The 26,142-nt window shown below is 37.3% G+C and overlaps 1 protein-coding gene across 5 annotated transcripts in view; it reads left to right on the top strand.

Annotated features, from left to right (window-relative positions):
- aplp2 (amyloid beta (A4) precursor-like protein 2) overlaps positions 1-26,142 on the top strand; it is a 90,334-nt gene that overhangs the window by 46,134 nt on the left and 18,058 nt on the right. For 4 of the 5 annotated variants that reach the window (XM_058751688.1, XM_058751685.1, XM_058751689.1 and 1 more), the window contains exons 4-12: positions 6,684-6,796; positions 9,221-9,459; positions 12,429-12,634; positions 13,616-13,783; positions 20,494-20,627; positions 20,706-20,780; positions 20,864-21,022; positions 22,596-22,724; positions 24,739-24,838. In XM_058751688.1, the coding sequence (XP_058607671.1) occupies positions 6,684-6,796; positions 9,221-9,459; positions 12,429-12,634; positions 13,616-13,783; positions 20,494-20,627; positions 20,706-20,780; positions 20,864-21,022; positions 22,596-22,724; positions 24,739-24,838 (1,323 nt within the window). The remainder of the gene's footprint in view (positions 1-6,683; positions 6,797-9,220; positions 9,460-12,428; positions 12,635-13,615; positions 13,784-20,493; positions 20,628-20,705; positions 20,781-20,863; positions 21,023-22,595; positions 22,725-24,738; positions 24,839-26,142) is intronic. The other variant, XM_058751690.1, reaches the window with a different exon arrangement.

Here is a 26,142-nt window from a genome sequence, read left to right as displayed (position 1 = left end):
GCAAATATGCTTGGACTTGATCTTTGAGGATTATGCAGTATTGTAGTTTGGACTTCCAAGCAGTTGCTTTCCTTTAAAAAATATCTGATGCATGCTCTTAAAAATATTTTTCAAATTGTCATTTACTCATCCTCATGTAATTCCAAATCCGTATGACGTAAGAAGAGGAAATGTACATGCAGCAATTTTTAATACAGTGGAAGCACAGTGATCAGACAGCCAAGCTCTAAAAAGGGCCAAAGAAATTATGAAATGTATATGTAGTCCATACTAGTTTTGTTAGTTGTTGTAAGCTCATTATTGCATCTGCATTTGGCAGGGTTGATTTACTAGTAGTACCAAACAAAATTGGATCACACTGGTTTCTGTTGGATTTACATTAAAGTTAAAGTATGTGCAAAACCGTGAGAGATGTGTGGAAAAGAGCAGAATGAGCATTCTTCAAAACTTCTCTTTTTGTGTTTCATGAAAGTCCACGTCATTCGTTCAACTTTGAAACACAAATTAAGATATTTGAATGAAATCTGAGAGTAACTCCAGTGAAAGTCCATTCCACCAAAATTTTGATTCTTTAAAAAGTTCATAAAGGTTAGAAAATCAAGACTTTATATGCTTTGATTTGATTTAGGTTTTAATTCACATAAACATTGGTCAACATACATAGAGCACGTGAAGTATAGTAAAGCAATTGTTTCTTCTTGACCAGATACAAAATGAACAAAGTCTTATGGGTTTGGAACAACGTGAAGGTGTGTAAATAACAGAATTGATTTTTGGATGAGCAGTCCTATTTTTAGTTGGTCTTTCCTTGATCTTTTTGGCTTTAGTTTCCTCAAACAAAATGGAGAGAGCTTGAGATGAGGAGGTTTATATGACCACAGTAATTACATCTGCGAGTGAATGTTAAAAGAGTTTTCAGAGCTATTCTGGTCAACTGAGAGCAGGGCTCATATTTGACCATTAGCTCTTTACTTTCAAACACTGGCTTGATTCATTTCAGCTGACGTTAACTCCTAATGGGCAGTCAGCAGACGTTTTCCAGTATTTTGTTTGGGTTTGTTTAGCTGCTGACCGTTTCATCCTTTAGCCTTAATAGTCCTGAATGATACCGATACAAGGTATTGCTGAGATAAACAGCTCTGTAGCAGAGAGGATTGTGCTAAATCAACAGCAGCTCTGCTCCACAGAAACATCAGCAGTGTTCAGCACTCCGAAGGTTACACTGGTTCATTTGATGCTAGTGTTTCTGAAAACAGACGCGGATGCGGGCAGATTCCATCCTGGCTGAAGAGTCTAGTAGATACAACCAGAGATAAAAACAGAAAGAACGGGGGAAAATCGTTTTTAGAGAGATTATACTGCGTTTAATGTGTAATAGCCATAAATCTTTGATGCAGGGCTGGGACAGAGCAGAGGAACTGGGCTATAAACTATGAAGTTGAAAGCAGCTGACCTCAATCCTTTTGTCGTTTTTCTTCATACCATTTTTTTCTCCTTTGTCTCTTTCTAACTAACTATAACACGCTTCTTTTTCCAGCTTTTGTTGGATCATCTAAGAGTTTTTTGATCATGTCGTCAGCCTGTAGTTTGCCTTCACAAGTCGAGCGCTTAGTCGAATTCATGCACAGTTGTTTAATATGAAATGGAAAATCAGGGATTACATGAGCACACAAATGAGTCATTCCACGTGCCTTCCTGCTTTTTGGGATTTTAAAGCTTTTTTATGTGCTTTTCATCAGTGTCACTCTCTGGCCAAAATATATTAAATTATCAAAGGAATAATTAATCCGACAATAACAATGTATTTGTTTATTATCATCGTTTTACACCTGTATGCTATTATTTGGTCCATGGAACATAAAATGAGAAATCTTGAAGCATCTTCTCACAGTTCTCTTCCGTACGTTGAATGTCGTACTTCATTCAGCATTTTTAATGATTTGTTAATGAGTCTGGAGAAACAGTGAAGCTTGCCATCAGTGACATCAAACCTTGCACGGTGCATCAGCATCAACAAGCGATTAATACTTATTTTTACAGAATAGTCACCTTCAAAATTAGTTTTTGGTTCACACACAGAGCTTATGTATGACTTCAAAAGACTTGTGCACACAAATTGTTAAAGTGTTGCTTTTTGGTTATTGGCATTGTGGGCCAATGGACAGGTGCTTGTTCGATCATCTACTACATATGCCAAAATGTGCAATATACATCAGAACATATTGTTGTGGGACCTTTATTTATCCTCCTTGACCCATTATTTATTCACATTGGCAAAAGAGATGATTTTCTTTCCACAAAAGTCAAATAGACACATTTGTTTCTGAAATAATTTCTAATAATAAATCTGCAACATGCGAGGTCAGAGTACTACTGTTTGAAACATTTATTGTTGTCTACTGCTACAAAATACTGTGTATGCTATATATTTTTAAATATAAAATTAACTGTCATATATGAAGCTGTATGTTAGTAGCAGTAACAGTAATGTGAGTAATGCTGTTTCGCATACATTAAATTTTCAGTAATGAATCTGATGGTTTTTAGCATCTACTTCAATAATTATTTAATCAAACTGAATTAAGACATTTTTATACAAAATTAAAGTGGAAACATACATTATCCATTTTTATTTTTGAGATAATTGTAGTTAAATGATCCCGAATTAAACATGACGCTATATAATGGTGTTGAATACTACACGTTTTGAAATGCTGTACAATGTCTGGTTTTGCATTGTATTTAGTAGAAAATAGTAGGTGTCATACAGTGGCAACTTTGTATTTTTAGTATTCGGGAAACAGTGTATTTTTCCATTTCCTGGCTGCTAGTTTTGTTGTTTGGTTGTAGAAGCAGAATACTGCACTTCTCTGCCTCACTGCCTTCGCTCTTCACATGATATCAATGCGATACCCCGTTTATTCCAGTTGAGCAGCAGTGTGCAGGCCTACCGACGCTGTCAGGACTTATTTTCTGCTTTTTCTTCTGCAGCTGTAAAATAAATAATGTAATTGCTGAATCACCCACACGCTTTTTCAGCAGAGCAGATTGTGTTGTGAACATTCCGGGTTCAATACAAGTTAAGCTTTATCGACGGCATCTGTGACATGCTGTCGATTGCCTCTGAAAATAATTTTGATGTGCCCCTCAGCTTGTAAAAACAAGCAAAAATCATTTACATTAATGCGCTTATAATGGAAACCTATGGGACAAGGCGTAAAATACACTTTAATGTAGAACCACTACTGAAGATGTGCTATATAATCTTGTCTGTTTAAACGGATTCCTGTCATGAACTTTTAAAGGGGTCATCGGATCCAAAATTCACTTTACAAGTTGTTTGAACATAAATGTGTGTACACATCCATCCTATAATGATAAAAATCCACCAAGGTTTTTTTTTTTTTTTTTTAAATCCCCTTTCTCAAATCAGGCTGTGAGAAGTGAGTGTAAGGGTTATGAATCTTTGCAAATCCGAACATCATTGGTAATGTTATTGTTTTAGTGATTTATGCAAACAAAGTCATTTTATTTGTTGTTTGTTGATTTTTAAATATAAAACTTGGTGAACTGATTTATGTGTCGGTACTTTTTGAACATCTCCAGCACATTTTAACAATACTGTGATAATTTTGGTCACTATAATCGTGATAAGAAATTTTCATACAGTTACATCCCTAGAGTTGTGTGAGTAAAGGTCATTCAGTCTGAAGTTTTCGCACATTAAAAAATAAAAACGACCTCACGTTATGTCACAATCACGTTTACACACTGCCTCTACGAAATGTTCGTCCGTCATAAAATTTGGATCGGGTTCATGTTGTGGGTTTTTTTTTTTTTTTTTCTCCTCGCATCCGTACCAAGCATTTTGAGTGGGGTTTTCACAGTTCAGAGCCACCGTACAAGCGAATGCCGATTTGTCATTCATCCACTTCGTCTCACAACACAAAGCACCATAAAGATCCTTGCACACTGAGTTCACAGAAATTGGTGATCTTCTTTTTAATATGTGGCTCTGGTATCGCTAGCAAAACACCAAACTGAGCCTCTGACATCCTGAAGTAAACTTTGAATCGCCCGTGATAATCCCGCTGCTCCTTAATAAGGAGGGGGAACTCTGTCCTATCAGGATTGGATGGACCCATATTTCCTTTCTTTTAAGAAGCGAGAGGACAACAAAATCATCCTCAATGCTTGAAGACTCCATTTAGTAGGCTACTGTTTTGAAAATATTTTCGCAACAGATTAATTAATACGCATTGGACTCAGTGTGCGTGACGAATTTTTAGGATTACGAATACGAAAAAATGCATATGAAAATTTTGGACTCGGTGTGCAATTAAGACTGTACATGTTGAGTTATTCAGGTTAGATGCTGTTTTCAGTTGTGTAAGGACTTTAGTTAGTTTGGCCCCTGAGGGCCGATGGGACGAGTTTTGGCAAGAATGCATGCGAGTTTGTATGGCGTGCAGAGGCTTTGGCTCGTACAACAGATGTGTTCTCTGCTATTTCCAGTTCTTTCCTCCAAACCCTCTCATTTCCCAAAACATTGGCCTTTTCTTTCTCTCCTGTCCGCCTTTCCTCGGCTCTCTGGATTCTGACTGATTTGGCCCTAGGCCTGTTTTGTGGTAACAGCTAAATGAGCAGTTTGTGGATGGTCACAATCCTCTTCTATTGTGAACAGACTTCTGGTCATTAAAGGATTCAATCTCTCTCCCTCTCGTTCAGGCTCAAAGGTCGGATTGGCCTCCCAGCTGTCCTGAAATCAGCTCTGTAATAACTCTCCTGCATATGGCACACAATCCCATGCTGGCCCATCTGATGGCATCTGAGCTTCTCAGCTGTCACTCGCTCATTCACACGCTCCCTTTCTGGTTTCATTTACACACTAATTCTTGATTAATGAAAATTAATCAAAATTGAATAAGATGAAAATATATTGCATTAAAAAAAAAAAAAACTTTGTTTGAACTATAAATTCAACTGATGTTTTCAGTGATTTAACTTCTAGGGCTGGGCAATTTTGATTATTTTTTTTATGATATCAATTCGATATTGATCCTCAATCCTCGAATTGATCTTTCCTGGTATTTATTTCAGCAAACTAAATCCCGTCAAAAAAGTTTGGTTTAACGTGAAGAAACTGACACACAAATATTACTATTGTGCAGTCTTAAGACTCGATGTAACAACAATGGTACTACTAATAATAAATATTAATAACTTTACTTTTAAAGAAGTAATCATTTATTTTCTTTTTAATTTTAACAGTAAAGCTCTGTTGTGCGATGCTTTGTTTGCAAAAAATAAAATGGTTTAATTTTCGTTTAATTAGGATAAATTAAATGTTTTATGCCTTGATTTGATTTACCAGAAAATTTCAGAAAAACATTTTATAGGGCCCTAATGCCGTTTAAAAAAAAAAAAAATACGACCCTATACAAAAAAAGGTTTAAAATAAGGTCTGTGGCTCTTAATTTCTTTTTATTAATTCAACATTTGTGAACTGATGTTTACTTCTCATTTTTTTAGAAATCAATAGCAGTTGTATTAACTATATTCACTGAAATAAAAAAATCGAGAATCGAATCCGATTGAATCGAGAGCTTGCGAATCCAAATCGAATCGGGACATCTGAATTGATAACCAGCCCTATTTACTTCATGTGTTGTGACTAAAAAATAACACGCATGCTAATTTTATTTTTTTTATTAAATGTGAAAAAATAAAACTAAACTACAATAATATGGTTGTTATTGTAATATTGAGTTAATATATAAAAACTTAAGCCCAGTTAGGATGAGAAATTGTGAAATATTTGCCGGCCGTAATTTTAGTGTATTCCTACTAGGGCTTCACAATTAATCAAAATAAAACCGAAATCATGATATCGTTTAGGGCAATTACTAAATCACAAAGGCTAAGTGTATTTAATTTAATAAATATGTCATGTTTCATTTATTAGTAATTTTATATTTTATTGAATTTATTTAAATTATAGTTGTCTAATAACTATTGTTGTTCTTATTATTTTAAATAAATATTGTAGTGCCATATTGATAATGTATATCACCAAATTCTGCAGCCCTACAAGCAAGCACAGTAAACCTTTTTTTTTAGTCATATTTTAGAATAGTAATCACAATTTTAATCAGAAAATTTGGATTTTTGCCCCCCAAATTGTGCAGCCCAAAGTCCTACTAATTAAGTATTGTGTCGGGTTTTTCTATGCTCCTAATTATTGTATTGTTCAGACAACAGGTAGTACCGCCCCAAACCTACACTATTGGTTGAGCCAGATCAGAGCAAAGTTTCTTAGTACCACCACGCTCGAACTCCCCAGAAATGTTAAACTCCTTCAAGAACCTCCTGCTGTATTCACACTCTCTTTCTGCTGTGAACGGGGTGGTCTGTGTGCACCAGATCTTTGTTCTGTCTCCTGGTACTGACCAGATGTCTGTTCAGATGCCACTTGCCCTATTTGTAATATGCTCATTATAGAATGCAAAAGACCATGTGTTGATGAATTATTGAGCTGTGTTGTCTTTTGCTGTCCCGAATTTACAATTCTGTTTTCTTAGAGTCGGTGTTAGATGTTTTGCTGTTTGCATTGTACCAGCTGCATAATATTAAAGCTTCAGCTTTGCCAATAATCTGCATGTTGTGTGTTTGTATGTTTTCAGTTGGGGAATTCGTGAGTGACGTCCTCCTGGTGCCAGAGAAGTGTAAATTCTTCCATAAGGAGCGTATGGACATGTGCGTGAGTCATCAGCAGTGGCACGGTGTGGCCAAAGAGGTGAGATATCAGCGTCCAGCATCCAGTGCCACATACAGACACACACTAAATCTAGAAAATCAGAAATCTAATATACAGCTTTATAGGGAATAAAAAAGATGGCATTTGAAATGGAAATTCTTTAAACTGAATTGACTAAAAACACAATTAGATCTGGATTCCATTCCATTGAATGGTTTAGTTACATTTTAATAATCAGAAAGCATGTCCAATCAATTGATTCATAAAATATTGATGAAACTAACATTTTAATAGTTTATATTTTGTTTATTTATTTTTACAAAAATATCGCTCTCAGCAATAGTGCCAGTTCCTTTTGTTTTTGGCAATGATGCATAAGAGAGGTTTGTTAAAATTAAAACATGGAAGAAAAATTGTGATTGAATTCAGTCGATTGCGTTTCCGCAATTCAGTCATCAGTGTTTTCAGCATCACAGAAATCATAGGACCCTACAGAACGTCATGGCTTTGGCAAACTGTGATTTTTCATCTATACTCTGATTGACATCTGTGCCATCATCTTTGTAAAAATCAGTGGCTTTTAGTGTAGAATGGAGTGTCACATTCTTTATTCTCTCTCTCTCTCTCTCACAGTCTTCCCTGCTGAATGCTTGAGTCCTCGCATTTCACTCTGATAATTGGATAAGCCGAGCTGCTGTAATGCTGCTAATCTCTAGACTTCTACCACCTCTCACACACATGCACTGCTCTCCAAATCTGCTATTGAACAGTTCATTTTACACTCGCTCACAACTCATGAATGCTACTCTGCTTCTGCCTCTCTTATTTTATTAACCTTCTTTCCAGTTTCCCTGCCGTCTGTGCTGTTTTATCTAATTGCTGGCGCGTCCACCCCCTCAGTCCCGATTCAGCTTGAATCTTCCACACTTTGAGTTTTTGTAGAGCATTTTCACAGTTTTGTCTGTGACAACTGCATTCATTTGCAGGCTTAAGTTCCTCAAGTTTTCTTTCTTTCTGTGTGTGAGGGATAAAGTAACTCCTGCTATCCTGAGCTTGCATAACTTGGGGAAGTTTGTGTAGCCAAAATGGCAAAAGAGAGAAAAAAACCCCCCACACAAATGGAGAATCTCTTCATAATAAGGCATCAACATTTTAAGACACTCATGCACTAACGTTAAAGTTTGGGGTCAGTAAGGTGTTTTTTTTTATTTTTTTTATTTAATCTCTTATGCTCACCTTTATTTTAAGGGTGCATTTATTTTATCAAAAATACAGTAACATAGTATGAATTCACCTAGATTATAAAATGTAATTCATTCCTGTGATTTTATATTTTCTAGCAACCATTACTCCAGTCTTCAATGATCCTTTAGAAATCAGAAATTCTGACATGTTTCAGATATGCTTCTTATATGCTATTCAGTTATTATTGGTGCTCAATTCTTAATAATAGTGCTTATTATGCATGTTGAAAACAATGTTTTTGCTGCTTAATATTTTTGTGAAAATGTTGCTACTTTTTTTTTTTTTTTTTTGATGGATAGGATTCTTTGAATAGAAAGTTACAAGGAAAGAATTTATATTTAATATGTACTGTAATAGAATTTCTTTTGTAACAATTATAAGTCTTTGCTGTCACTTTTGCTTCATGACCAATTTAATGCATCCTTGCTGAATAAAGGAATTAATCAAAAAAAAAAAAATCTTACTGACACCAAACGTTCGAATGGTAGTGTATCATTCTTGTTTAAAATTCATGGTTTATATATTTAATGGTCATGTGGTCATGCTAATCTTGTGAAATTAAATACTTCACAAATGAAATACACTTGATCTTGATTTATTTATTTTTTTATTACATTTTCTACATTTATTTTGTTGGGTGAAACCAAAAGATAAGATTCATAACTGAATCAATTTGAATGAAGAAAAATAAAAAAAATCAATATCAAAACTAACACACTAAAATGCTGCTTTATAAAAAGTAAAGCAAAATCACCATCATATCTATGAAGTCATTGTGAAAACTGTAGCAAAGTTTTTTTTTTCTTCTCACATGTCAGCATGAAATACATGTATAGCAACAGTTTAGCAGTTTTTGAACTAAAGTTAGCATCCCCGACACGTATTGTCTTTACTACTTCCTCGCGAATGAATTTGCAGAATGCTGTGAACTGCGTTTACAGAATAGGGTTGAGCATGTAGAAAGAGGACACAACCGAGTGTGTACGTGGTCACAATGTGTGTTGGTACTGTAAATCACCCCGAGCTGCCGTCGTTCATTCTCAACGTGTGTGTACTGAAAACATCTGCGTGCGCTGACTCTACTGATCCCAGGACAGACATTTAAGAGCTCTGCTGAATTTCTTCGGGCTGTTCTTACACAGCAGACTGGCCTTTCAAAGCACATTTGCTCTAATTGAACGGGATTCCTTGACTCTCTGTGTCTCTATCTCTCTGTAGGCCTGCTCTAAGGGGAACATGGTCCTGCACAGCTACGGCATGCTGCTGCCCTGTGGCATCGATAAGTTCCACGGCACTGAATACGTCTGCTGCCCGTCTACTCGTCCTGAAGAGCCCGCACCTCCTGCTTCACCCTCTAAAGAGCTGGATGATGAGGATGAAGATGAGGATGAGGAGGTGGATGAGCCTGTCGTCGAGGATGAGGAGGATGATGATGATGATGAAGCTTTAGAGGAGAGGTAATGTAGTGCACGTACACGTGATCACCACGGATGATGGCTATAATAAGGATAAAGTTTTAAAAATCATTCTAAATATAAAAGAGTAGCAGAGTCTACACCACAACTACAGGGATAACAACACAGGGGAACAATATCATTGGAATCACTTTCAGAATGGTTTTATCCAGCTGATCAACAATGAAAACGGGCATAAAAATGTGCCTTTTATTTACCACAGTTTCAGTTAAATTAATTTACCTTGAACTATGAAGAAGAAAACAATATCATAATTTCTGTTAACATGAAAATGCATTTTATTGCCACACCAGGTCAAGGCTGTGTTTTTATTATTTTTATTATTATTATTTATTTATTTAAATTTTTTCAGCTCTGACCACTTCCATTCAGCTCCAAAGGTTTAGTCCAGTTTTAAGGTATTATACAGAACTATATTTACATCTAGTCATTTAGATGATGCTTTTATCCAAAGCGACTTAAAAATGAGGACAATGAAAGCAATCAAAATCAACAAAAGAGCAATGATACGCAGGTGCTATAACAAGTCTGTTAGCTTAACGCAGTACACATAGTGAGGTTTTTTTTATATAATTAAATAAATAAAAAGAAAACCCATAGAAAAGGATAGAGCAAGCTAGTGTTAGAGAAATTTTTTTTGCTTTTATTAATTATATTATAAATAAAATAAAAAACAATAGATAAAATAACATCTCTATTCTTTTTGTATTCTATTTAATTTTTTTTTAATTTTTTTTATGAAAACAAGCAGTTAGTAAATGAATAGAGTGCAAGTTTTTTTAAAGAATAGAATTAGAATAGAGAGTGATAGTTAAACTATTTTAATGTCAATTTAAATATCATTCAAATGTTTATGGTTCGTAAGATTTAAAAAAAAAATGTTTTTGATAGTCTCTTATGCTCACCAAGGCTTTGATCAAAAATACTGTAAACTTATGAAATTTTACTACAATTTAAAATATTTAAATATACTTTAAAATGTAATTTATTCCAGTGATGCAAAGCTGAATTTTCAGCATCATTACTCCATCTTCACAATCCTTCAGAAATCCTTCTGATATGCTGATTTGGTTTCTTATTTTGTGGAAACCACAATAGTGTTTTTTTTTCAGGATTCTTTGAATAGAAAGTTTATATAAAAAAAAAAAAAAAAAAAAAAAAAATCTTTAGTAACATTGTCTTGACTGCTACTTCTGATCAGTTTACTGAATGAAAGTAATTTCCTGATCCTACATTTTTGAACAGTAGTGTACATTACAACTGATCTGTTATATTAAATTTTTTTACTTATAGAATAACTCTGGTAATACAGTAAAAAACACATTTTGTGTAGCATTTTATATGATTAGTTTTATTTTTATTAATAATGAAATTCTTTTCATCAACAGATCTTCAGTAAAATAAGTTCCCAGGCGTGGAGGTTGAGCTCTAATTTAATCAATCGTAGTGATTGCGAAAAACTGGCTGACTCATAAGTCATCGTTTTTGTATTGTCAATTATTTACTCATCCAAATTTTTGACGGAGGCACAGCCTCCTTAGGCTCCTTGGAGAAAACACCCCGGCACGCTTATCAAAGGATGATGTATCAGTATGACTGTGAACTGTCGTATCTTATCACGCTTTGAGGAGTAGTAGCTGATACATTGTGTGTGAGAGTGTGCACTGTGTGAGCGTTTGTGTAGGATAAATTAGGTTGGCCATCTGGATATTTTCGAGTGCCATGCCTTTGACCTCTGACAGCTGCTTGATTCACTTCCATAAATCATAAAACCTGTGCCCCTCCTCTCCCTCTGTTTCCTATGTTCTCCTTCCCTGTCATCCCACTGTGCTCCTGTCACTTCTTTGTCATATCTCATCCTGCTTTTTTCCTGAGTTACACTAATGTCCTTCATATGTAGTTCACCTAAAAATAAACATGTCGTCATTTATATACTTTTATAGCTTTTGTTGTTTAAATTTAACTTTTTGTAATATGTGACCCTGGACCACAAAACCCATCTTAAGTCGCTGGGGTATATTTGTAGCAATAGCCAAAAATACACTGTATGGGTCAAAATTATCGATTTTTCTTATGCCAAAAATCATTAGGATATCAAGTAAAAATCATGTTCCATGAAGATATTTTGTAAATTTCTTAAATATAAATATATCTCAACTTAAGTTTTGATTAGTAATATACATGGCTAAGAGCTTCATTTGGACAAATTTAAAGGCGATTTTCTCAGTATTTTGATTTTTTTTTGCACCCTCGGATTCCAGATTTTCAAATAGTTGTATCTCAGCCAAATATTGTCTGATCCTAACATCAATGGAAAGCTTATTTATTCAGCTTTCAGATGATGTAGAAATCTCAATTTCGAAAAATTGACACTTAAGACTGGGTCCAGGGTCACATATATTAATTTAGTTTTCATGTTTTTGTTTTGTTTTGTGCTTTTGTCATTAGTTCTTTTTTTAAATGTCTATAGTTGATGTAGTTTTTATTTAGTTTTAGTTTATTTTAGTACTTCAACTTAAACTAAATGAGAAATGTTACCTTGCCAAATAACTGAAATATTTAAATTAAAGAAACTATTTCAGCTAATGTTTTATTTCAAGTAATGTTCTTTTTTTTTTATGATTGTCGTTTTAGATAATGAAATTTACACTCATTTCATTCAAAGCATGTCTCACTTTCTCCTATAGATCAAAAAAAGGATAAATCCTAAATCCTAAAAAAGGAAAAATGTTCAAGCTGCTCATAAACGCAAATTGCGTTTAGTTTAGTAACTATACGCAAAAAGAGTATAGTTGCTTTTTTAAAAGGGTACTTTGGCAGTAATACTATTTGAAATGTTGAGTGGGGTGTAGATTGGGACACTACTGCTGTAGATAAATGTAAATAAAGACAAAAAGGCTAAGAAAAGTGTGCTTCAAAATCATGTTCATCCTGTCTTTTCTTGTTTTTAGTGATCCAGTTACCAACGAGCCGCCCACTCCAGAGGACACAGCTGAAGAGGAGGAGGAGCAGGAGGATGACGGAGACGAGGAAGACTACCATTATGTGTATGAAGATGAAGAGGACGACCGAGACAGTGAGGAAAAGGACGTGAAGAAAGACAAAGCTGCCATCCCGGAGAGCCAGGATGTTGATAAATCTCTGCAAGAAGTGGAAGGTCTGTATCACACTGTTTGCATTTATTTCCTTACTGCCACAGTGTGATTCATTGATGCATATTTCTGGTCCTGTTCACTGTAGAGGTTTACAATTATTGACTTTTTTTTTTTTTTAGAAATGAAAGTATGCATTTTATTGTTAGGCATTGTCTATACATCCTATATAGCGCAACAGTCGGGGTCTAGAAATAAAAAATCTCATTCACTTTTTCCATAGAGAAATATTTTCTTTTATCAGTAATGTAAATACATTGCAAGAAAGATTAAGAAAAGATATGACTCTGTTAAAGCCACACGTCAGTGTGATTTTTAAACTTTTTTTTTTTAATTTCTGCATGCTATAGCCAGAATTACATTACCCAGAATCCTGATAAAGATGAATGCACCAATCAGAGAAAGCACTGTTGCCATGGAAACAAAATTATGGTAGAGCTCAGCAGTGCTCACTAGCTATGAAGCATGTAATCAAATAATTTCCTCTACACTCTCAAACTTACGTATTTGTAGGGATCTGAATATTTTGCAGTGAAGTTAATTTGTTTTTATACTAAAGGCTCGTTCACACCAAGAATCATAACTGTAATGACAACTGTAAGAGAATAGGGAGGTCCACAACTATAACGATAACAGAGGAACGATATTGTTGGAATCAATTTCAGAACAACTTTTTCCAGCTGATCAATGATAAAAATGCATATAGCCAATCAGAATCCACCCGACTTTAACCAACTCGAGCATTTAACACAGCAAATGAAACTGGAGTATGGACGCTAATATAGTTATTGTTATAGTTGACTCCTTTAGTGATTCCTCAATGAACAGTCTAGGTGCAAAGTCTATGGAGAAAGTAAATGGGAAAACTAATCCAGACCAAGGCCGCTGAGGTGTGCGGTCACTGTTGCGCTCTATAGTTCAAGGGCTTTACTGATTGCTGCCCCCGGTGGCTGGAGGCTCTAACTGCGGCTCCCCTCCTGTGTTAGCTGTGTGTTCTCTGGAGGCGGAGACCGGCCCCTGCCGCGCCTCTATGCCTCGCTGGCATTTCGACATGCAGCAGAGGAAGTGTGTGCGCTTCATCTACGGAGGCTGTGCTGGCAACCGCAACAATTTCGACTCCGAGGAGTACTGCATGGCTGTTTGTAAACGTTTGAGTAAGTCACACTCGTCACCAAGGACTCCGCCCCTTCTGCTCCGCCCTGCTCCTCCTCTTCCTTGCTTTCTCCCACAATGCTAATGCTATGTTAGCTTACCTAGATGTCAATTTTAAAACCGCTTTGCTTTAAAACAGTGTGTTGCAACCATGCATTGTAAAAAGTGCTAAATTGACTCAACTTTTGTTGCCTCAAAATTAAGTAAATAGTAATTTAAAAAAATAATAATTTAAGTGAATTTGACGGTTCATTTAACGTATTTTTTAAATTATAATTAAATTTTTAATCCTTTATATCAACGGGTTTCCTCTTTTTTTTTTTTTTTTTTTTTTTTTTTTGTCAACTTGGCACTTTTACAGTGTGGAATATGAATGATTAATTGATTTTGATGATTCATTACATTATTATTATTAATTGTTGTTGTATTTATTTAATTTAATTATTAATTTAATAATGAAATTATTTTGATATACATTTACTAATTAAATAATTACATTATTTTTATTTTATTATAATAATTAAGGTAATAACTTATAATACTAATAGTTGTAATAGTAGTTGTTGTTGTTGGTAGCAGTAATTTAGAATTAGGATATTTATAAAATTGTTCATGCAAGATCATGTTTTTACCACTGTTTGTTATTGCTTTAATTTGATCTAATTTACTCTAATATGTGGATTATCAGCAACATTTCAATTTATTATTAATTAACTTAATTGACTTATTTACTAATAAAATAATTACATTAACTATCTTATTTTTATTTAATAATAATAATAATAATAATAATAATAATGATGAATGTAATTATTATATTTAATAATTGTAGTAATAATAATAATAATAATAATAATAATAATAATAATAATAATAATAATAATAGTAGTAGTAGTAGTAGTAGTAGTAGTAGTAGTAGTAGTAGTAGTAGTAGTCATTATTAGTAGCAGTAATAATTTAGCGTGGGAATATTTATCAAATTGTTCATACATTTTTCTAAAGTCACACAAGGCCATGTGTTTTTACCAACGTTAATGTGATGTTATTGCTTTAATCTTATCTAATTCAGGCTAATATGTTCTTATCCTGTTATTTCTGCGTGTGCAGTGTCCCATCCTTTGTTACTCAGTCTTTGCTTTCACATTGTTTGTCTTTTGGTTCTAATCTGCCAGTGTTTTGAATTCATGTAGGAGTAGAAACCATCATCCTGTGTTCCTGTGGCGACATGAAATGATTAGATTAGATTAGATTCAACTTTATTGTCATTACACAAGTACAGGTACAGGGCAACGAAATGCAGTTTAGGTCTAACCAGAAGTGCAATAGCAGCAAGTGCATGATATACAATGGTTGAATAAGTGCAGGACAAGGATATGTACTGAATATATGTATAAATATATATAGAAAGATGGTTATTACTATAAACAGAATTTACAGGTGAATATGTATAGTGAATAAATATACAGATGGCTATTACTATAAACAGAATTTACAGGTGATATGTACTATCAATATAATATATATACAGATGACTATTACTATAAACAAGGTGTAAAGTGCAGTGGAAGTGATTGCATATTACAATTAGACGACGGTGCAAAATGCTAATGTAAACATTGATAATGTAAACAACAGTCGGCAGTGCAAATGAGCATAGTCCAATTTAGGTATGGTAGTGCAAGATACAAAAGTAAACAGTTGTTACTGTAATAAAATTTACATTCAGTAGTGCAAATAAGGCAGATGTGAGGTAGGAGAGAAGAGTTAACAATATATGAGGAAGTGGATCAACGGGGTAGAGTTCAGCAAGGAGACAGCTCTGGGAAGAAACTGTTCTTTAATCTGCTGGTCCTGGTCCGGAGGCACCTGAAACGCCTGCCGGAGGGCAGGAGAGAAAACAGTCTGTGGGCTGGGTGAGAGGAGTCCTTAAGGATGCTGCGAGCTCGATGCAGACAGCGTTTCCTCTGGATGTGTTCGATGGCAGGTAGTGGAGTCCCTGTGATGCGCTGGGCAGTTTTCACCACCCGCTGTAGTGCCTTGCGCTCCGCAACAGAGCAGCTCCCATACCATACTGTGACACAGTTGGTCAGGATGCTTTCTATTGCGCAGCGATAGAAGTTCACCAGGATAGCCGAGGAGAGCTGATTCTTCCTCAGTGTCCTCAGAAAGAAGAGGCGCTGGTGAGCCTTCTTGACCAGGCTGGAGGTGTTGGTTTTCCACAACATGTCCGCCGAGATGTGGATCCCCAGGAACTTGAAACTGGAGACACGCTCAACAGCCATTCCATTGATGTGGATGGTGTCGTGTGCCTCTTGACTCCTTCCTGAAGTCCACGATGAGCTCCTTCGTTTTGGTGGTGTTGAGGAGCAGGTTATTTTCAGTGCACCATGTGGCCAGGTGCTGGATCTCCTCCCTATAGGCAGTCTCATCGTTGTTACTGATGAGGCCAATCACCGTGGTGTCGTCTGCAAACTTGACGATGGAATTAGATCCATACACAGGCTTGCAGTCGGAGGTGAAGAGGGAGTAGAGAAACGGGCTTAGCACACAGCCCTGTGGTACACCAGTGTTAAGTGTGATGGATGTGGAGCAGGTGAATCCTGATCGAACATTCTGGGGTCTGTTGGTCAGGAAGTCCAAAATCCAGTTGCACATTGAGGTATTGATGCCCAGGTCTCCAAGTTTGGCTATTAACTTGGTTGGGATGACAGTGTTGAATGCTGAGCTGAAGTCAACAAACAGCATACGTGCATAAGTGTTCTTATTGTCCAGGTGAGTGAGCACAGAGTGCAGTGCCATGGAAACTGCATCCTCTGTGCTCCTATTGCTACGGTAGGCAAACTGGTGTGAGTCCAATGTGGATGGTAGAGAGTCTTTTAGGTGTTCCAGGACCAGCCGCTCAAAGCACTTCATGACGATGGGTGTGAGTGCTACAGGGCGGTAGTCATTAGGGCACCTCGGACTAGAGTGTTTTGGCACTGGCACAATGGAAGTGCATTTAAAGCATGTTGGTACGGCTGCTTGGGCAAGAGACAGATTGAAAATGTCTGTAAAACCCCAGCAAGCTGCTCCGCACATGCCCTGAGAACACGACCAGGGATGTTGTCTGGTCCAGCAGCCTTGTGCACGCTGATCCGGCTCAGTGTCTTGCAGACATCTGTGGAGGAGAGTATGATTGGTGGGTGGTCAGCTGAGGGATTGAGCTTGGTGGCAGTTTCTCTGTTGTCTCTTTCAAAGCGAGCATAAAAGTAATTTAGCTCGTTCAGGAAGTTGACATCAGTGGCTGCGGGGTGGAGTGGGTGGGTTTGTAGTCACTGATGGCCTGAATGCCCTGCCACATGCGCCGAGGGTCAGAGTTGGAAAAGTGTCCCTCTATCTTTAGCTTGTAGCAGTGCTTGGCCTTTTGATGCCCCTCTTCAGGTTTGCTCTGGATGTGCTGTAGGCTTGTGCATCTCCTGATCTGAAGGCAGTGTTGCGTGACTTCAACAGGAGTCGCACTTCCTTGTTCATCAAGGCTTCTGATTTGGATATGTGGTGATCTGTTTCTGGGTTGTAACACTGTCAATGGTGATATTGATATGATCCAATACAGAGGAGGTGTAAGAGTCAATGTCTGTGTGAGCGCCACTGGTGGCTTGAGAAGCAAACATACTCCAGTCTGTGTGTAGAAACCTTTCCTGGAGTGTGGAATCTGCCCCCGCAGGCCACACCTTGATGGTCTTCACTGATGGCTTCACACGGTTGATGAGGGGTGCATATTTGGGGTGAGGAACAAAGAAAGGTGATCTGACTGTCCCAGGTGGGGGAGGGTGTCGCAACGTAAGCTCCAGCCATGTTTGTGTAAACATGGTCTAAGGTTTTGTTTCCTCTGGTGTGACAGGAAACATGCTGGTGAAACTTGGGTAGCACTGACTTTAAGTTTGAGTGATTAAAGTCACCTGCAACAATAAAAGCCGCTTCCGGGTGATCAGTCTGTTGTTTACTGATGGCTGCGTGAAGTTCTTTCATAGCAAGCTTGGCATCAGCATCCGGGGGAATATAGGCTGCAGTTATAATGGTGGAAGTGAACTCCCGCGGTAGATAAAACGGTCTACATTTAACCATGAGAAACTCAAGGTTAGCTGAACAATGACTCCCAACAATAGCAGAGTTTGTGCACCAAGCTTTGTTAATGTAAATGCACAATCCACCACCTCTGGTCTTACCGGAGCCATCTAATGTTCTATCCGCCCGGAGTGTGTGGCGTCCCGCTAGCTCAATAGCGGTGTCCGGTATTCCGCTGTTTAACCAGGTTTCCGTGAAGATTAGGACGTTACAGTTCAAAAGTTTCTTGCTGTGTGTGATGCTGAGTCGAATCTCCTCCATTTTGTTCACTAGCGACCGTACATTGGCAAGGAAAATGCTGGGTAAAGAGAGCCGGTGTGGTGTTAGCCTTAGCTTAGCTCTTAGTCCTCCGCGCTTCCCCCGCCTTTGTTTACGATCTCGACGCCGCCTGCGAGCACTTCCGCCCGGCCGGGTAGGGTGCATAGCCTCGGGTGTCCTAGCGATCTCAGGAAGGAGTCGAAGATTGTCCATAAAAGTGTCGGAAATTCGCAAACCGATATCCAAAAGCTCACAACGGGTGTACGATGTAAAGGCACAGCTGTTCTGCACGAACAGGCCCGAGATGAGTAAGAAAAATACCGCAAAATCGCAAAATCTGGAGAGACCCAGAGCCTCGCGATGTACTCGCGCCGCCATCTTGGGAAATGATGGGTTCAATATGATGTTTTTTTTTTTTATAATGTTAACCTTCATAATTCAAGGTTTCTCTTGCGCTCTTATCAGTCTAGATACTGATGTTTGTTCTATCAGTCTAGATGTTTGTTCTCATCAATATTCATGTCTTATGTTGCCTTTTGTGCACAGCCTTATGGGTAATCATGTCGTTCTTGTCATCTGTATACTAAGGAAATCTGATTTGAGCTCATATCTTGATCATAGCGTGCAGAACTGTGCAGTAACTCAAGATAAATGCTAAGGAGAGCGCTTCTGTCAGAAGAGAGCTATTCAGAGGACAGGATGAAAGGAATGGGAAATGAAGGACTGTCTGGTTCTCTCAGAATCAGGGGAATTACAAAGTCATCTCTTGAGTCGTAGCTCTCTGTGGGAAGCTTATTCTTTGCTTTGGTCGGATTTTAGTTGTGTTCTTTTTGTTGGCTGCTCCTCCTTTGCTCCTCTGGACCTGTCTGTTGGTCTGTCTGTCTATTTGTTTCTGTGTGTAAATGTGTTTAAGAGAGTCTCTCTAGCTCTGTTCCTAAAGATAATGAGCTCCTTTAAATGTCTGCTGGCTACCTAGAAGCCTCCTAACCGTCATCAGAGCCTCATAAGTGACTGATTTGGAACACTTGGCTAATGGTTACTCATGCACCATTGCTCACTTTAACCACACAAAAGGCCTGACTGACCCTCACAGTTTCAATGGAGTGCAACAGTGCTGCCCACATTTCAGCAGATTTGAGCCTTGAACCTAACTAACCAGTGGCGAGGTGAATCAACATTATGAACTTTGTGAAGCAAAGTAGCAGCTGAAAATAGGATTAAAAAAAGGTACAAGACTTTGTATTTGATGGCTTTAATGAAGCAAAGAACTACAGTCTCATGGATTGCAAATGACATGATACTATTAAAAATCAAGAGAAATAAAACTAAAAATAATGTGTACCAAATATTTAAGTAGTCTGAAAGTGCAGGAAAACTGACTCTACGTCATTCTCAGTGATTTGTAGAAGTGGGCGGGTGCTAAAAAGTTATTTTGGTGCAAAAGTGTTCTCCTGTTGGTGGAGATTTCTCTGCAGAATCATGGGTAACCAGGAATTTCACCACCAAACAGGATTACTTGTGATGTAGTAATATGATCAACAAAAGCCTATGCCATCAGTTAACAACCTCGTAGTTCTGAAATGTTTTTATAAGTTATTGTTCAAAATCAATCCCTCTATGAAGTAAATGAATGGGATTGTTGCAGAGTTTAACGTTAACACGTTGCTAAGCTAACAGCTTGATGCTACTGCAATTAACGCAAAATACATTGCACACACAAACTGCAAGATAAAGACATGTAAATTTTAAATGAAGTTAAGCATATTTTTCTGAATAAATGTATTTAATTGACTTTAAATACATTTATTCACTAAGCTTGTCTCAGTGCGTTAAAGGAAAAGTTGCCCAAAAAAGAAAAATGTAATTTACCCTCATGTCATTTTAAACCTGAATTAGTTTCTTAGTTGAACGTAAAACAAGATATTTTGAAAAATGCTGGTAATCAAACAATTGATGGTCCCCATTGGCTTCCATAGTATTTTTTTGCCTACTATGGAAGTCAATGGGGACTAACAAAATATCTTCAAAATATCATCTTTTGTGTTGATGTAAGAAAGACACGTATACAGGTTTGGAAAGACATGAGGGTGAGTAAATGATGACACAATTTTCATTTTTGGGTGCACTACACCTTTAAGGGATTGCATTTTCCAGGGACTATACATGTAGTCCTGCCTTACATTTTGGCCAAAAAGGCACCTTAAAAGACCGCATAATTTGCTGCCTACCTAGTGTCAACAGCAGCCTATGCTTCTGCAGTTCTGAGATTTCTAAAAATGCTTCTTATTTGGTTTTTGGGAGAGAGCTTGGATGTGCCACCTGTTTATAAGCTCTCTCTTTACCCCCTCAGCCGTGCCGCCCACCCCTCAACCCACAGATGATGTGGATGTGTACTTTGAGACCCCAGCAGATGATAAAGAGCACAGCCGTTTCCAGAAGGCCAAGGAGCAACTTGAGATCAGACACCGCAACCGCATGGAGAGGGTGAGTGAAAGGTGACATTATGGAGTTGTTTCCATGTGGCTAGTCAGCTAAGTGATTTGTGCATGTTGTTCTTACCAGGTGAGGAAGGAGTGGGAGGAGGCTGAGAGCCAGGCCAGGAACCTACCCAAAGCTGAGAGGCAGACACTGATCCAGGTAAACCTTAGCTTCTATGCCAGAGGACATCTCGTACAAGAGGAAGCTGTTTATTTATGGGGTCTTCATTATTCTCACTGCAGCACTTCCAGGCTATGGTGGAGTCCTTAGAGGAGGAGGCAGCCAGCGAGAAACAGCAGCTGGTGGAGACTCATCTTGCCCGGGTGGAGGCCATGCTGAACGATCGCCGCCGTCTTGCCCTGGAGAACTACCTAGCCGCTCTGCAGGCTGATCCACCAAGGGTGAGATGACTCGCATTGACCTAATACACCCCATTTACAACTGAAATTAACACCCTTATTAGTGGTAAATGCAGACGTTAAACTCTGCTGTCCACAGTCAAAGAAATCTTTTAAAATCTACTTTAGAACAAGTTTAAGAAATATACTTATGTTGGTTTCATATGTTTTAATATAATATAATATAATATAATAAATAAAAATAAACTATTAAAATATAAATATAATAAGTAATATTTTTGTTATACCCTGAATACATGTGACTGTACTCATCTTTACAGTTTTTTTTGAATTTTTTTTATGCGTTTAAAATATTTTTCAAGGTGAAAAGGTTTTTTTTATATTTCATTGTCATTAATTATTAATTTATAAATATCATATTTTTGGGGAGTTGTACCAAATGACATTTTACAACTGAACTAACTTTGCCTTGAAATAAAGTCAGTTTATCTGATAACTTAAGAGACTTGTTGACACAGTCATGAAGGTCTGCTGGTGTCCTGTTTTTTTCCTGCATGTTGGTTGCATCACATGACTTTGGTTCGGCAGACAGAAGTTCTCCAAATATTAAGCAGTATAGCAAGTTTTGTAAAGCTTTTTACTAACAAAATGATGATAAATTATTCTAATTCTAAAATAAATAGATTCTACCAAACCATATAATGTTTTTCTTTGCAAAATGGTTTTTAAAGAGACTTTTTTTTCTTCTTCTTCACCGTAATGTCAGAACAGTTGCATCACACTGACATTTTTGACCGACTTTAATCAAAATTAAATTTAAAAACATGCTTATCTAGAAGTGTATTTGAGTCATTTAATGTCTAGATTGCATATTATGTAATAGATTTATCATGTCATTGAACCACCAATTTCCCCTCAAAAGCTGATCACAAGTAGTCACATGAGATGCATTTGAGATGCATGCTATTCCCAAGTTTGGATGTTATTGTGTCTCTGTTGACCACATGTGATCAGATCACTTGAGATGCATGTAAATACCAGCCCACTGTTGTCTTGGGGTGAGCAGCATTGAAAGATCCCTTCCAGTATATAAATGAGCATGGATCATGTGCGGTCATGTGTGAAATGCATGCTCTGAGGGAGTAAAAGAAGTTTGAGAGATAAGTGCTTCCTTGAAGGATTGTTCTCATCTCATAATGACCAGATTACACTTCTCATACTTGAGTCTCTGATGAGCGATGGTTGTCTTTTCTCTCTGCTGTGTGATTTTAATGGTGGCGGATTACCAGTCCTCTATTACCCTGCTGAAAGCTCATAACAGGGAGGGTGGCTTCGGTTACTTAAGATATTAATTTGAATTGTGCACCTATGTAATGTTTAATCCCCTGAAATGACTTGCACGAAGAGAACCAGAGCTGGACTCGCACAAGCAGGCGCGCTTTCAGCATCTCTGCTAATCCTCTTGTTATTTCTCTGTCCTGCAGATCTTGCAGCTCTTTGATCCTAGCGCTGATTCACGGATCAGCCAGCTCATAAGGAGAAGTCCACCTGACTCACCCTGCCTTTTATTTTCTCTCCTTTGTGGTCAATTTATCTTCTCTCTCTGTCTCTGCAGCCCCACCGTATCCTGCAGGCTCTGAAGAGGTACGTGCGTGCCGAGAATAAGGATCGTCAGCACACCATCCGCCACTACCAGCACGTCCTGGCCGTGGACCCTGAGAAGGCTGCCCAGATGAAGTCCCAAGTCAGTGTCGCCCAATCTGCCTCCCTTTCCTGCTAAATCCCATGTTTTCTATAGTCTTTTCTCACCTTGCAGAGTTTTGGTCTATTTATAACTGTTTTACTAGCCTTTGGCTAAACAGTGGTGTTTGAAAACAATCATTGTTCCCTTCTAATTGGTTCAGCAAGAGGCATAGGAATTACACACTTCTCCTTTAATGGTGCTTTCTGTGCATATGTACTGTGTTCAGAAGTTGATAGGATTGTCCAGGAGAGCCATGAGCGTGTTAGCATGACTGGATTCTCTTGTTCGAACATTATATGAGAGATTTGCACCATACTGCTCTTGTGTAACATCACGCGTAGTGATTTGATTGGATGTAACTTAAGTCTGAGCCAATGGCATGGCTCTATAATTTGCATTCCAGACTGGCCAGCACAGATGTTTGTCATGGGAGACGGGACGTGGCACAGACTCAGAGGTGTGCACAGATCTGGGAATCATGGGAAACGAAACCCCCGTTCTGGGCCTGAATTTACATAACATTCTTCAGAATAAAATTCTTCACTTTTATTTTCTTAGTTTCTAACTTTAAAAATGAAAGTTAAGAATATTTTATGTTCCTAAAAACATTTAAGTGTTCGTTTTTAAGAATGTTCTAAAGACAAAACTAGTTCTTAAAAACTGTCATACCATCTTAAAGTCAGGATAACCTCCAACTTGATTTTAAAAGTAACAATTTAAAATAAATAAAATTTAAAAACCGCACACCTCTGCACTCCAGTTGCAATGTAGATTGTGTGCGTGATTATGATTATTACAGTGCAAAAAGACTGTCTTTTTAGGTGGTTTTTTTTTTTTTTTTTTTGAGCTAATTAGCGCTTTTCAGATAGAATTGCCATACAATCAGGTAAAACCACTAAAGCCGGTCATATACTTAAAATGTTTTAAAGAAAATCTAAAGAAAACTTTTTTTTTTTTTATTAAGACTATTTTCGTAATCTTGCCCCTGTAACCCTAGTCTCATTTAGATAAATTTTTGGGACAGTGGGACAGGGGTTAAAGGGATAGTTCACCCAAATGAAGATTCTGTCATTGGCTTTCCCTCATGTGCCGTATGACTGACTGACTTCTGTGGAACACAGAAGGAGAAATTTGTCCTAAAGCAAAAACCCTAATGAGATTTGAGCAGAAAGGGGATGATTTTCTATGAATAACGAGTATAATTTCAATCTGAGCTTTTTTTTTTTTTTTTCCTTTTTTTTTTTTTGGGAACCTGACAGTCTCTGTGCTTCATTGTATGGAAAAATGCACTATGAAATTTATATCCTCTCTTTTTGTTCTCTAATGAAGAAATAAATCATACAGATTTGGATTGACATGAGGGTGAGTAAATGATGACAGAATATTTGTTTTTTGATGAACTATCCCTTTATCAACTGTCATGTCTCATGTAGGTTTTATAAAAGCACTTTGTGTTATAGCAAAAAATAGCAGTTACACCAGTGACTTGTGGGGCTGCGCTTTATATAACCCTGTGTTTGAGAAATGGCAGTCCAGTCTATTTTGGAAATTGAGGAGAAGTCCAGGTATGACTGGCAGACCAACATAAACTAACTTACTTCCTAAAGCAACAGTGCGACTGCTAAATACAGTATCTGAGGTCCAGATGGGCGCCTAGAAGGTCTACAAGGACATTTTAGAGCAATTTCCCCCTTCGTTTTCATCAGATATATAGGCCCTTCATTGCCATCTGTTGCTGGTTTTTGAGCATTGCACACAAACGCTGTGACAACAAAGAACCAGGCGTGGTTGCTCATACACACTCACACATTTTACAGCCCACAGTCACAACGTTTCTTCTCACTGTTTACCTATTAAGATCACCACAAAGCTTTTGTGTTTTCTGGGTTACATTAATCCATCCAACATTACACAACCACAGACATGTTCCATCCTGCAGAATGGAGCCTTTTTATAAATATAATCTTGCGTAAGATATCTTCTGTTTTTAAAAGTGTGTGTCTGGGTTTCCTAGGTGATGACCCACCTGCGGGTGATCGAGGAGAGGATGAACCAGAGCCTGTCCCTGCTCTATAAGGTGCCCTACGTCGCAGAGGAGATCCAGGATGAGATTGGTGAGTGTGGAGATCCGAATCAGATTTGGAAAATGGTGAAAATGGGAGTTTTTGAGATCAGAGCGATAATAATGCTTGGTATTTTTACTACTACTTCCTTTTGTCACATTATATTATTTGCGTCATGAATTTGAGTAACACGGTGAGTACTAGTGGCAGGTATTTTCCTCTGTTGCTAGGTAACAATTTAGAAGGCGTCAGCTTCAATGTTTTACTCATGTTTTTGTCTATTTGGTTTTACTACTGACCGTAAATGCACAACAGTGTCTGCTGCTGAAAATATACTGCTTCTATCTGCCACAGATCCACCACAAGAGATCAAGAATGAGATGTTTGCTTGCAAAACTCAAGTGGAACTGTCCAGTTTTTTTGTGGCTACGTACGTTTTCTCCATAGGGAATTTAAAAAGAATTTTAAGCTAAGAACCAAATCAACCAACTCTGAGATGAATCTCAAAATTGCAAACTTTGATTTGAAGCAAAAGGAGTATGTTTAAACAGGAGAAAAATAGTGTAAAAAGATAGTGTATTTAAATTCTTCTATAAGGGAATGAACTACAATCCCAGGAAACACTGCAAATGGTGTAATCAGATCAGAAACTATAGTACGAAGTGCAATTATTCGCTCATAATCATTGAGTATGAAATTCTCTATTGCAAAATCCTCTAGTGTAGGAAGACTGTTGCATCATTTGTAATGCTCTTTTTAAATACATGTTATTGATCTTACTGTGAACAATTCAAACATGAATGAATTTCATTTTCAATTTAATCATCAATTTTATAACTCGAGCTTGACCTTTTTTTTTTTTTTTAACTAATGACTGCAAGCTCTCATTCAGACCTGCCTCCATCTAATCAGCAACCGATGATGCAACCAAGTCCCAGTCCTGTCCTACTTTTTTTTTCTTTTTTTTTTTTTTACATTTCCTCTTTTTTTGATAATCACTCAGATCTTTTCTTCCATATTGTGTCGTACATCTGTTTCTACTTGTTACTTCTAGAATTTTTTTTTAAGACGTTGAAATCATGACTTGAACAGAAACATATTTCATCATTTAATTATCTTAGAGCTCACGTTGGGTCTTTTTTATGAGAAGCTTGTACATTATTGTTAAAAATAACTTCCCAATGTCCCAAATGATGCACTATGCACTTATACACTATTTACTTACGCACTATTTACTCAACCATGTAGTGCATGAATTATATAAGGTTATTTTGGCATTCATAAATGGAGTCTGATAGCCCCTCCACCTTCGCTACGTAATTAAAGCTGCAACAGTTGAGTGCATGTAGAGTTCA

The sequence above is a fragment of the Onychostoma macrolepis genome, chromosome 18 (genome assembly GCF_012432095.1).
Source record: "Onychostoma macrolepis isolate SWU-2019 chromosome 18, ASM1243209v1, whole genome shotgun sequence".
NCBI classification, from domain to species: Eukaryota; Metazoa; Chordata; class Actinopteri; order Cypriniformes; family Cyprinidae; genus Onychostoma; species Onychostoma macrolepis.
The sequence above is the reverse complement of the archived record's forward strand: the minus strand, read 5'-3'. Positions and strand labels throughout refer to the sequence as shown.